The following is a 13,148-nucleotide window of genomic DNA, read 5'->3' as shown; positions in this document are numbered from 1 at the left end:
GTGTGTGTGTGTGTGTGTGTGTGTGTGTGTGTGTGTGTGTGTGTGTTTTTCCTGTTCAGATGTACCGTCTCACCCTCCGGACCAGCAGGGAGTCTGTGTCTCAGCGACTGTGTGATCTGCTCTCTGACCAGTTTTAGACTCAACACAGCTCCAGTATTTCTACACCTTTTACTCTCCTAGTCTCTCTTTATATAGAATTGATGTATTGTACAGTGTAAATTCTTTTTTTAAATTTTTTTTTTATTTGACTAACTCCACATGTAAATGAAGTGAAATGTATTTTTCGCACATTACTAATATATCACTGCTTTAAACCTGCCTTCATGTACTCACACTGAGCACCTTAGCCGAGGGGGGAAAGGCTCTGGATGCTTCTCTGCAGTGTTCTGCAGCTCCACACTTCTGAACAGTTCATGAAATATTGTGTTTTATTGCTCGGGTGCTGCCTCTCTCATCCAAACCAAGAGTTGGTTTGGACGCATTAATGAGATTGAGTTAGTTGAAAATCTCAGTAGCATTGTAAACTTACCAGTGATCTCAACAATGACATCCGTTGTTCCGGCTGCCTTCCTATGACACTTTTGTGTGTTTAAAAAAAAATGATGCACAGAAATGGGAAGCTTTCCTCGACTTCTCGGCCATTTTGCACTTGATAGTTAAAAAAAAAAATTTGATCACATAAGTAGACCTACGGTAGTCCTGAGAGGGAAAAATTAATTTAGGGAGGAAAAAGTTCCTGAGATCCATTTTCTAAGTCTGATCTAAATTGTTTTCTCTCCTGTGCTTGAAAAAAAGTTTTGGCCAAGATAATCTTCCCAAGTTCCTTAATTATTCCTGATTCAACAGGTGAAAGAAAAAAAAAAAAGTGTGTTTTTGTAATTCCTGTTTTGGTCACATGGAGCAGAAGTGCACCACTTCCTCATGTTCTAAATAGGACTTAAAGCATTGTTTTCCTCGAGGTGAGTTTTATTTTGCATAACTTGCGAACACACAGTAAATGTACCTTATGTTTAGAGTGCATGGAGACATTAACACTCACCTGGAAGAAAACATGAATGCGTTTGGTGAAGACTGCCGAAATTAAAAATGATTACTAAAAACTATTTCAGATCAGACTTGGGAAATCGATCACCAGAATAATTTATTTTTTTTCCTCACTTGCCTCTCGGGGCTTCTGTACTGACAGATTTAGACGAGGTCATCTTTACTTCAGTGTCAGAATTCTCAAATATTTCACTAATTTTACACGTCTGTCATCTCAGGAGAAAAAAGCTAAGCTTTTTGTGGTATTGTGGTATTTTCTAGCAAAAGAAAATCTCTTTGGATGCTACAATTTTTGATGGTGGCATTTTTTTTGAGCTACACTGTGCACGAAGTTTACACGTTGAATTCAGGCACTCCGATAAAACGGGAAATAAAATCAATACAGAACAATAGGCAGCACATGGATATGAATGTCTGATTCTGTTTCCAGAATATAGTAGTCTGATTTTCACGTAGCATTCTCCTCCGCTATCTGCGCTTTCTATTTGTGAGGGCGACGTCGCTGCATCCTGCGCTCAGTGCCGCCATAGACGACTGTGATCGGTGTAACGAAGTGCAAACAAGCCGGAGTGTGTTTGTTCTCCCAATAGCAGAAGGATGAGAGGTGACACCAGACCGTTCTCCAGTGCTGACACAAGGCTGTGGAGACGGGTCCACAATATCTACTGAACTCCACACAGTGCCTGTGAACAGAACGAACCTTCAAATAGTAAAGAGTAATATTTCATATATATATATATATATATATATACTTTCACCTAAATGCATTTATTCACAGAACACTGCCAAACTGTTAGAAGTTCTACATTTCAATAACGTATGGTGTATTTTCTGTTTTATAAAATGTACTTTTATCACAATCTTTGATTGCGTGTTTGATGCTTTACATGAAGACCGGCTCAGGTCAGAGGTGATTTAAAAACGATTGTCCTACCGCCGCCTCGGTAGCAGTGTGTGAACGACAAGCAGTTGTTTCGCTGGGGGCGGGGGGGTTTATGTTCCACAGCAAGACTCCAGAAAGTCTTTGTGCCCGACGATTAGAAGTAGTCATAAACCCAGTAAAACGCCAACTTGTCACTTTTACGCTGCTTTTTTTTTTGTACGTATTAAACAAACAAGACATAGACAGGTTTGTGACATTTTTTGATTGGCTTGTGCTACACTAGCTTAATGCTTAGCTTAATGCTAAGCTAACCAACTCATGGCTTTAGCTTCATATTCACTAGATGAGGGCGATATTGATCCTCTTATCTAACTATCAGCAAGAAAAGTGAATAGGGGTATGTACCAAAATGTTAAACTATTCTTTAAAGAGCTTTTGTTCAAAACATTTTGAAGAAAATTAGTAAGAAGAGACAGAATACGAGTAAGGGTACTTTAATCTGGACCCAAAGAAGCTTTACTGTGTTGTTGGCATGTTTTGACAATGGCTATGGGCCCATATCCAGTTCATGTCTTTTATGTTCCTTTATTAAAGATCAGTGGACTCGGTCCTTTTGGAAGTTTTGAGATGATCTGCTTACTTTTGTCAGGCCAAGGAGTGTTCAAGAAGACCAACTATCCCAGTGTCACGCTGTGTTGCACAATGCAACAGTGCATTTTTATGCATTTCAAGGGTTGAAACTTCATATCTCTTTAAGTATTTATCTCTTCAACAAAGTGCAGCTGTAAACCACTTGATACTCAGCACTGATGTACTTTCTGGCCTGTTGTGGATACAGTACCATGAAAACGGTTTAATGTCCGAGCTGTTGCTCGGTTGCTGGAAACACGACTCCAGTTAAAATGCTAACGTTGCTCAGAATTAGCTGTAGCTAAGCTACTGTTGGCTAACACATTTCTACAAGGTGATAGGTCAGTGTTGTGTTTACAGCTGGTTTCCGTGGCTCACTGGTGGCCCAAAAAAAATGTAGAGGTGTAAAAGCAATTGTGTTTTATAACCTGGGTCTTGTTTTCATCTGTTTTATCCGGTAAACTCCTGTTCTGGTTTGGTGCGCAGCTTTATACCTGGGTCCATTAAAATACAAGCCACAGATGGCTTTTTAGTCCAATCTTAACCACTCACCAGCCCTCCCGGCTTCTGCCATCAACCTAGTTGGGGTAAAAAAAGATATATATAATATATATATATATTTTTTTATTGTTCACCTCCACTTAAAAGCTGGACTCCTAACACAGAGCGGTGTTCAAGATGATGCTAAACTATACTGTGGATATTTGGGCCCTAAACCATGACATTAAGATGGTACTACATCCAGCACACACTCGGTGCTTACTATCAGTTACTGTACTATTTTAACTTTACAAATTGTCACAATGCTGATGTTTTTTGTGCCTTCTAACAAGTGTTTCGGTCTCTGTGCCAGATGGCTGGATATCTTGTTATTTAAATGTAATGTCATTTCAACATCCAAACAAATTAAAACTTGATTAATTTGTATCATTAGACAATTAATATGTTCACTATAACTCAACTCACAAAATCCATCATTGTCCTGTGTACAGTTAACCACCTGGATCTCTACCATAAGCCTTTCTGCTGGACGGCTTACCGTGAGTACTACAAAGCACTCCGTCTAGTGTAAAGAGTGCTGTTTTACTTTAGAAGATTCAAAGATGGCTGCACCAGTTTCCATTCCTGCCGTGTGTCACCTGTGCTTTAGAAACGCTCCAACACCAAAGGGAAAGTGAAGTGGGGACATTTTTTGTCACAACTTATTAACTTATACACAATCTTGAGATATATATATACTTTTTTGTCGTGATTGCAGACGCATTTATATTTTAGAAATGTTTTCCCAGCAGCAAAGTTTAGTGTCATTCAATTCTCACTTGGGTCATGAAGCGCGTCCCTCGTCTGAGAAAGAGTAAACTGTCAACATGTTGGTCCTACCCTCACGATCTTCATTTCAGAATGACATCGCTCAGAGAGATTAGTATCTAGGTAATAATAATACTGGACTGGTTTCCATGTCCCACCTCTACATCGGCCTCCATCCCACATGTTTGCACAGGTGACCTCTTTCATCTGTCTCACTGTAAAGCTGTAGAAAGACATCGCCACTTCAGTTTTATTCGGCGCTAAGAGCTCAACTTCATGCAGCTCCTCTAGTTATCTCACAATTTGACGTTGTTGATGTAAAAGACTCAATGTAGCAGCAGTTCTAGTTATTGAACACCAACAGGAGAATCGTTAAAATAATACTTGAGTTTATTTTTTTTCCACTGACAACCATGGCAAATGGGTGACAACCAGTGCAATACATAATGTGATTATAAAACAAATCTACTTTGAATTCCTTTGAACTTTAATTTAGGAAAGATAAATTATGAGCTACCATCATAATTTTGACATTGGCTCACAGTGAGTATTTTTTATAAGGCAAAACATTTATCTTTTATATGCAATAAATGCAGTAATGAGCTTCCATAGAATAAACTAAAATGTACTTGTTTAAATAAAATGAGCCACTGTCCTGGAAGACACCACAAGACAGTGGAGCGGTATCAAACACAGTCTCTCACAGAGACGGTAAAACTACAGTCGGTGAGATAAGATGAAAACCAGTCTAACGCCATGCCAGATCTGACGACCCAATCAAGCAGCCTCTTCATCAGAATACGACGGTCTACAGTGTTGAACGCAGAGCTGAGGTCACGAAGTACTAACACAGAACAATCGCCTACATCAGAAGACGGGATGTCATTAGGAACCGTCAGATGATTGGTAGAGTGCTGTTTACAATCCTGGACTGGAGCTGGTTGGCCACAACCTTCAATAACATTTTTCACAGAAAGGGAAGTTTAGTTCATGGGCGGGGCCGGGTATAAATTCATTATTGTTAATATGGGCTGGATAGCTTACAGATATGTGTGTATTTTTCAAAATGTGCCCTTACAATCCAGAGAACTTTGAAGGTATTGTGCTTTGATTGATTTGCATTTTTAAAGGTTTATTTTATTTGAAAATCGTAAACAGGTATATTAAAAACAGTGGTGGGCTGTCAGGGCCAGCTAAGCCTTCTCTGCTGGCGTAAACGGAATCACAAAGTTATAGCTATTTTATGATTTAATAAGTTTTCACAAATACACTACATGTATTCTAATTATTTTGCCCATCTTATTTTCTCATTGCACAGCAAGTCTTCCAGACTCTAAAGCTGGAGACCCCTTATTCTAGTTATGCTGCTGCTTATATGCTTGTCTGAGACCGGTAACACCCTTGGTTTCATGCATCACTCACACATGAGTCATCCTGTTTCTAAGTCAACAACAGAATGTTTTCACCTTTTATTATTGTTATTATTATTATTATTATATAATGCTTGAGTGACTATCTTACATAAAGCTTTTCACGCAGGTTATATGTTTAATCACTTATATCATTGAATCAAACAGGTTATATGTTATTGTGACGAAGGACGACCTCAGACGGGTTTCGGAGAAGCAGCCGAGCAGGAACCGCACTACGCCCCTTGCGGAAGAGGACGGCAGTCAGCTGCTCGCGGACTAATATTAACGGCATTGAGTTAGTGAAAAGGCTTGAACGAGAGTGGCGGAGCGAAATGACGGCCGTGTCTGTAAATAGATTAGTTTCTTGTATGTCTGTTTCAGAACCACACACAATTGCTTGTTTGACTATTGTCAATAAACCTCTCAAAGGAACATCTTGTCTGGAGTGCATTCTGATCGATGCCCCCTGGTGGCCACAACTTTTAATGAACCAGTAAAATTATACAGTCCTTTCCCAGTCAATACAACAGTTATAGCTGGTATACTTTTATGCTTTCATACTTTTCTACAATCTTCTAACAACACTTTGAAGACAGCAGAGGCTAACTGCTCCATCTGGCACAGACATCAAAGTGAAACATCCACGAGGCTGTTTTTTTTCAGAACTCAGTCCCTTTGGCGCACCTCCAAACAGAGCTCCCTGATGACGAAGTTGAGCACCGCGGTGGTGACCCGCTGCAGCAGCGTGGCGTTGCCCGTCACCAGGGCGACAAGCTGGTCCTTGTTCGTTAGACCAGGTTTTTCAGGATGGCCGCGACTTCACCATAGAGCTTCTGTCGCTGGTCGGGAGACAACTCCATCAGGATCTGAGGCAGAGCCCGGAACTTATCGCTGGTCAGCCAGCCCCAGAAAACTCCCACTACTCCGCCTGGTAGAGACACAATGGGTGTCGGACCAAACAATCTCAAAGCAACCCTCTGTCAGTGTTGGCTACATTTGGACCTTTAATCAGGCAGCTGTAGAGAACGGTACATTTTGTTTGTAGAGTATTTATTTATACTTACCAAAAAGCATCCCTGGAGGTCCACTGAGCAGCCCGCCTACTAAAGCACCTCCTCCTGCGCACTTCGCTGCTTTGGTGGAGTTTTTCACTGCCACCTTGATGTCAGCGCGGGCCGATGTTTCGCGGCACATATACATGATGTCATCCATATGTGGAGCCATCAAATTGAAACCCTCTCGAAGGACAGTCAACTTTTCTATGGTGTTGCCAAAAAAAGAAGAAGAAGAAAGACCCATCTTTGCCCCTTTAACCAGGCAGCTGTAGAGAACAGTACATTTTGTTTGTAGAGTGTTTATTCTTACCAACAACATAATTGTCATCCTGTGGATCATAGCAATTGAAACCCTCTCCGGGGACAGTCGACTCTTCTATGTGTTGCCTAAAAAAAAAAGAAGAAGAAAGAAACTTCTTTGAACCTTAAACCACATTTTGCCCCACAGTTGCAGCACAGAATGAGTTTTCTGAGCCGAGTATTCACACGGATAAGACGGTACAGTCTCTACCAAACCTAATCTAGTCACATTTTGTATTGGTCTATTTGTTAGGGAGAGTGCACATTAATAAAACACTCCTGTAAATGCGCCAGAGTTAGCCAAGCGGCTATGTGTCATCTATAGTCCCTGGGCAGATGTTATATAATAATATATGATTACATCTACACAGTTATGTATTATTGACCCTTCACAAAGCATGCAGAAACAATAGAAGAAGAACATATTACTATAAGTAGAAACATCATTCAGGACACTCTTATACTAAAGTTACATTGTCAAGTATTAACGAGACATGCAACACCCAGGCTCATAAAACAACACATATGAAGCCAATAAATGAAGGATAATTATGTCAAATAGAAAAAAATATTTTAGTGGCAAATTTCAATAACAAATTTGCAAATAACTAAATGACCAAAACACACTGACATCCAGGGACCCTGGGGGCCTTTGGGCAGTTCATACAAACTGTATATTAATGTTCATGCAGTAGTCTACAGACTGAGAGAGAATGTTAAAATATCTGATCTAGAACTGATCTGCTTTCAGCACGACTGTCACAATACACGTGGTTTCACTTTCACTTGTACATGTTCAACATAGCCTTAACAGTACAAAACAACAAATAGAATATTAAAGTATTTCAATATATAACGTTAGTATGACTCTTAATTCCATGTCTGAACAAATATAGATTTTTATCAAAAATGACGTAATGCTTCTACACTGCGGGTATGTGGCTGCTGTTGATTCATGAAATATCTCAAGTCAAACTGTTCGCATTATTAATGATTGGTAACATCCACCATTATGTATTTATTTAAAATGAGCTGGTTTCTGAACGGAGTTTGGCGGGAGAGGTTTCCTTGGTTTAATGCTCACTAGTTGAACCGGGTACAAATAAACTGACTTAATGTAACTAGGTGGGCATGATATGCCACCATGCTTCCACAAAGTTTTTCAAAGATAACTCAACGACAGTGACAGTTGGTTAAATCGATAACGGTTTGATTTGAATGCAACAGACGCTCAAGTTTCGTTTCTATTTTAATACAAAATAATTCTTCAAATAGAGACACGAGATAGAAGACAGCTGACACTACCTTTCCCTCAAGAATTATCTAATTGTTACAAATACCTTCAAGCCAGTCCTGACTACAGTGAAGTGGGAGCGCTCACTCCTTGCGCCATTGCGAGCATTCGCCTTTGAACATAATCCGCTGTCACAAAACTTCTTTGCTGTTACTTCCCTCCTAGTGCACCCCCCCACAAAAAGTTAATAGTGAACAGAGCAATAAAGTGACAGAATCCACGAATGGAAGGCTTATCACTGTTATTGAAAAGAAGGGGGGCTATATTGGTCACTGATTTTTTTTGTTGTTGAAATGTCAGAAATGTTTATTTGTAAATATTTGTTTATTATTCTCACTTTAACACAGTGGTTCTCAAACTTTTTCTGTCATGCCCCACTTTGGAGGAAGAAAAATGTTCATGCCCCATGACCCCAACAAAATTGTAACAAAATGGTCCATGTTGAACTTTTATTGAAATAACAACATTTTGTGACTCCTCCATCTGTGCTTTTTCAAATAATAGAATAAAGAAAATTGCAATTACTTTCAAGTAAACCAGATTGCTCCATCAGACAAAAACAAATACAATGTGCAATCACTTTGTTAGAACAATGCAAATAAAGTTCAATCTGTGCAAAAAATAACAAATATTTGGCAAAAAATTGCTTATTGTGGCTGCAATTCACCTGTTGTGCACTGAATATCTTTCTAAGATAATAACAATAAACTGAAACCTGTGAAAAACTAAACAAAACTAGTTCAAATATTTGGCAATAAAGAGTTTTACTGAGTTTTACACTGCATATCTTTTCAAAACAACAATAACGTGCAACCTGTGCAAAACTAAACAAAATTAGTGCAGATATGTGTGAGCCATATGCTCACACATATCTGGAGCATTTTATTTTAAATATGAGCTTTAAAATGTAGCATTCTAAAAATAAAATAATAGCTGTGATAATAATAATAGCTGCACGTGGGACTGTTGGGACTGTCAGTACACTGGCTGTGGTCATTACGGTGTGTACAGTGTGATGAGAGGGCATGTGAGCCCTTGTTGCTGTACTTTATCTCCTTGGAGCAGAGGCTGCATTTAGCATACCCTGCCTTATCAATGTATTTAAAACACTGTGACAGCGGGAAGCTGTACTCACATCTGTTTAGACCTCCACCTTTATCCAGGCCCAGCTCCACTCACATCTCAGCCCTGCGTCAAGCTGCGCTACAGACAGCCTCCTCTCCCTGAAGCTCTTTGAACTCATCATCTCATATCTGGGCCTCATGTTTCAAGTTATTATCACCACGAAATCATCTCATTCTACTTTGAGTTAAAAAACAACAACCTGCAACCAGATGCGCCGGTGTTCCGGTTTAACGTTAACGAGTGATCGCGTGAACTGAACCGGAACACGGGGGGGCTGCATGTTTCATCACGTTACGTTTTTTCCTCCTAAATCGTGATAATGACGAACGTTAACAATCAACAATGTTCTGCATGCAGTGGACGTTAATTTAACCCAGCAAGTCTGAACGGTAACGTAACTTAAACTGTAACGGAGTGAAAGACGCTGTAGACATCTGAACGCTGATTGGCCAAGACTCGACACGTCAAAGATGTTCTATTGCGAAGATCACTACATCACATTTTCTCCTCGTCTCACTCCAATCTGAGAAACGCTGGCTGGCCAGTTGACCCCCCCCAAAACAAAAAAACCTCTACGGATCTACACGATTCACGTGGATGATATATTTTGATTCAAACCGGTGAATTTCGCCGAAAAGCGACAAGTTTGCAGGTATGAATAAAGTTCTTGAAATAAAAACATTCTGCATTTCCCCCTGCGCCCCACCTGCAATACCGCCGCGCCCCACTAGAGGGGCGCGCCCCACAGTTTGAGAACCACTGCTTTACAGTTTTTCTCGATTGCTAAGACACATTTCTTGAAACGGTCACCCATTTTCTCAAAACTGTAAACACAAAACCTCATCTTCAAGCACTATTTACAAAACCTCTGAATCCTCTTGCAAAATGAAACTTTAGCCTCAAAACAGTTTTACCTGTGCTCAAAATCAAACACTGCTCTCAAATCATAAACAAAGTGATCAAAATAATATACACTATCAAGCAGTCAGTAAACAATACACCAATAAATAGAAAACACATTGTTGAAAACATATAGTTCTCAGGGAGAAGTAGATTTTTAATCTCAAAACAAATTTCATATGAACGAAAACATGTTCTATTACAGTAGCTCAAAATTGATCAGAAATTACTACTGTGCTTTGCTCTTTGCAATTTCTTTTGTTCTTCCTCCTCCTTGTACCCCTATTTTTACAGTACTGTACCCTGCATCTCACAAACGTGTCCTTTGTCTCTGTGATACTGTAATTCTTGTTCTTTGTTTATGAACCTGCAACCAGTCAAAATCTGTTGAGCAGTCAGTACTGTTACTGTAACAAATAGAAAGCACGATGTTCAAGGCCATACAATTTGTTTATTGTACATTATACAGCCTACAATGCACTGTAGGCCTACTACAGTATACAATACTACAGTAAAAGGGACAAAAATCAAAGGAGTCAACATGTCATCAATGTGCTTCTTCTTGTCTTTGGGCTGGGTCAGGCCAGAGCACTTCGTCGACATCACAAGCAGTATTTTCTCTCCTGAGGCAACGGGGGAAGAAGCCTCTTGTGTGCCGTATCCAGCCCTGACATGATTCCTCACCTATATCACCACAGGCTAATTCCATGGCTTGCAGCAGATTTACTCTGGTGTAGGGTTGTCTATCATACACTTTCCATCTCCATGAGGAGAAAAACTCCTCAATCGCATTCAGGAAAGGCGAGTATGGAGGGAGGTACAAGGTCATAAACTGACCATTGATGTTAAACCATTCCCTTACCTGAGCAGCTCGGTGGAAACTGACATTGTCCAGCACTATCACATTGGTGGGAATGGGATTCTCATTTAGCTCTTGACCCTGCTGCTCAAATAAAATATCTCTTAGATTGGCCAGAAATCTTAGAAGATGCTGGGTGTTAGATGGCCCGAGTGTAACATGGTGATGTAGAACACCATGGTTGCTGATAGCAGCACAGATTGTGACATTGCCACCTCGTTGACCAGGGACTTCAACAATGGCCCGCTGTCCAATCACGTTTCGGCCTCTCCTTCTCCTCTTTGTTAGATTGAAGCCTGCTTCATCGACAAAGATTAACTCATGGGGTCTGTCCAAGGATTCCAAGTCAAATATTGTCTGTGTAGGAATACAATACAATGTATGTAGAATTTAGTAAGTTGTACAGAGACAGTGCTATATTGTAGAGTTCAATTAGGCCTACTGTATGCACTTCTGATTCACATACATTGTATGTACTGAAGAGTAATGTCATTCACATAGTATGTGGCAGTACTGTAGACAATCTGGATTACAGTAAATGTGTCTGAATGTACACTTACTTGCACATACTGAACTCGCAGTTCTTTCACCCTTGGTGAGTTGCGCTCAAAAGGTACTCTGTATACTTGTTTCATTCGTATCCTGTTACGATGGAGGACACGGTCAATTGTGGAAATGCTCACACTGTCGATTCCCTGGAAGTGTGTTGTCTTGTATCACTCGTTCCTGGATTTCTCTGAGTCGTATTAAATTATCTTGAAGGACCATGCCCACTATAACGGTCTCTTGCTCCTGAGTGAATATAGCTCTCCTTCCACCTGCATGTGGCAGCCTTGCAGTTCTACAAAAAGTAGATGTGCAGTTACAAAAAATATTCATGCAGTACAATACATACAGTGATGAACTTTACAAATGTCTATTGAAACAGCTGCATATAGTGTAGTACAGTAAATTTGCAATTACAAAAATACAGTAGCATACTGTACCTGTTCTCTTCTCTGAATGTCCTTACTATGGTGGACACAGAAAATCGGCTCAAATTGGGGTGCACTCTAAGTCCTGCTTCCCTCATTGTCAGTCCGTGGACTATAACATGGTCTATGACTGTTGCTCGAATTTCATCAGATATTTCCACTCTTTGTCTTCCTCTTCCTATTCATCCTCCTCTTCCTCTTTCTTGCCCTCCTCCTCTTCCTCCTCGTCGCCCACCTCGCATATGCACTTGTCCTCGTCCTCGTCCTCTCACATTGTTTCGTCTATCCATTCTCAGACTTTCTCCTTCCCACCTTCAACCACCTGTTTGCTCTCTAAACTGGCTTATATTGGTTGTGTCACATCATTTGATACAAGTGAAATCAATTTTGAGTGATTGTGTTTAATCAATGACATGTGTTCTCTATTTGTATTTGATTGTTGCCACTTGTGTTTACCAGTATGGATGACATGTGCATTAGAGTGCAGAATGTGTTTTGAGACTGAGAATGTGTTTAGAGATTTGCTGAAAAGTCTAAGTGAGATCTGCAAATTGTGTTTTACCATGTGAAATAGTTTAAGGTATTGACAACAGACTGCACAATTAGCTAAATGAGTTCAGGCAACTGAGAACTTTGTTCAGCCAATGGGTTTTAGTGTTTTAGCAATTGAGAAAAACTGTAACAGATGAAAATAAACAAGTGAAATTGGAAAATGTTGGTTTTTCATTTAGTTGCATAATAATTGTGCACACATAGTCTCCCAAGAAAGCCCAAACCTCACTTTTACTTTCTTAAATATTCAGGTTTGAGGTTTATTAACATTTTGGATTTACCGAGAGCACTGTAGTTGTTTTCTGTGCTACTGTCCAGCCAAAGCTTCTTGTCTCCCTCTTCTCCTTTTCCCAGCAAGGTCTTAACATTTCTTGTGTTGGATGTTCTTCACTATGTCCCTGTGGATTTGCCCAATAACTCAATGCTAACTGTTCTTCTTAGTTCTAGCGGCATTTCACCCATTTCCACCTGTAGTGCAGCCATTGGGGCATATTCTCATTGCCTGATATTGAATAGTATCCAGTTTTTTGAGAGATGTGCTTGCTGCTGATCCATACACCACACAACCATAATCTAATATAGACCTAATTAATCCACTGTATATGGCTTTCAAAGCAGTTATATCTGCCCCCCCCCATTCCCTTCCCACCAAACACCTCATTATATTTAATACTTTTTTACATTTATTCTCTACTTTATTAATATGTACAGCCCATGTGATCCTTTCGTCATTCATGATTATAGTTTTAGTTTTACTTCACTGCCATTTTGTCTCCTTGTAAAGAACATTGTCTTTGTTTTATCTACTGAGA

General features: G+C 39.9%; 1 protein-coding gene and 1 pseudogene across 2 annotated transcripts in view; one reads left to right on the top strand and one right to left on the bottom strand.

The window, feature by feature from the left end:
- Positions 1-1,900, top strand: part of LOC116382940 (AP-2 complex subunit alpha-2-like) — a 24,442-nt gene extending 22,542 nt beyond the window's left edge. For both annotated transcript variants that reach the window (XM_031846407.1, XM_031846406.1), the window contains one exon: positions 60-1,900. In XM_031846407.1, coding sequence (XP_031702267.1) covers positions 60-137 — 78 coding nt within the window. In that variant the 3' untranslated portion in view covers positions 138-1,900. The remainder of the gene's footprint in view (positions 1-59) is intronic.
- A 3,234-nt stretch (positions 1,901-5,134) lies between these two features.
- Positions 5,135-6,560, bottom strand: LOC116383141 (protein C19orf12 homolog; annotated as a pseudogene).
- Between the last annotated feature and the right edge of the window lie 6,588 nt (positions 6,561-13,148).

Source organism: Anarrhichthys ocellatus, unplaced genomic scaffold (assembly GCF_004355925.1).
Source record: "Anarrhichthys ocellatus isolate YVR2014 unplaced genomic scaffold, GSC_Weel_1.0 scaffold6, whole genome shotgun sequence".
Lineage (NCBI taxonomy): Eukaryota > Metazoa > Chordata > Actinopteri > Perciformes > Anarhichadidae > Anarrhichthys > Anarrhichthys ocellatus.
Note: the sequence above shows the minus strand (reverse complement) of the source record. Positions and strands in the feature narration are given on the sequence as shown.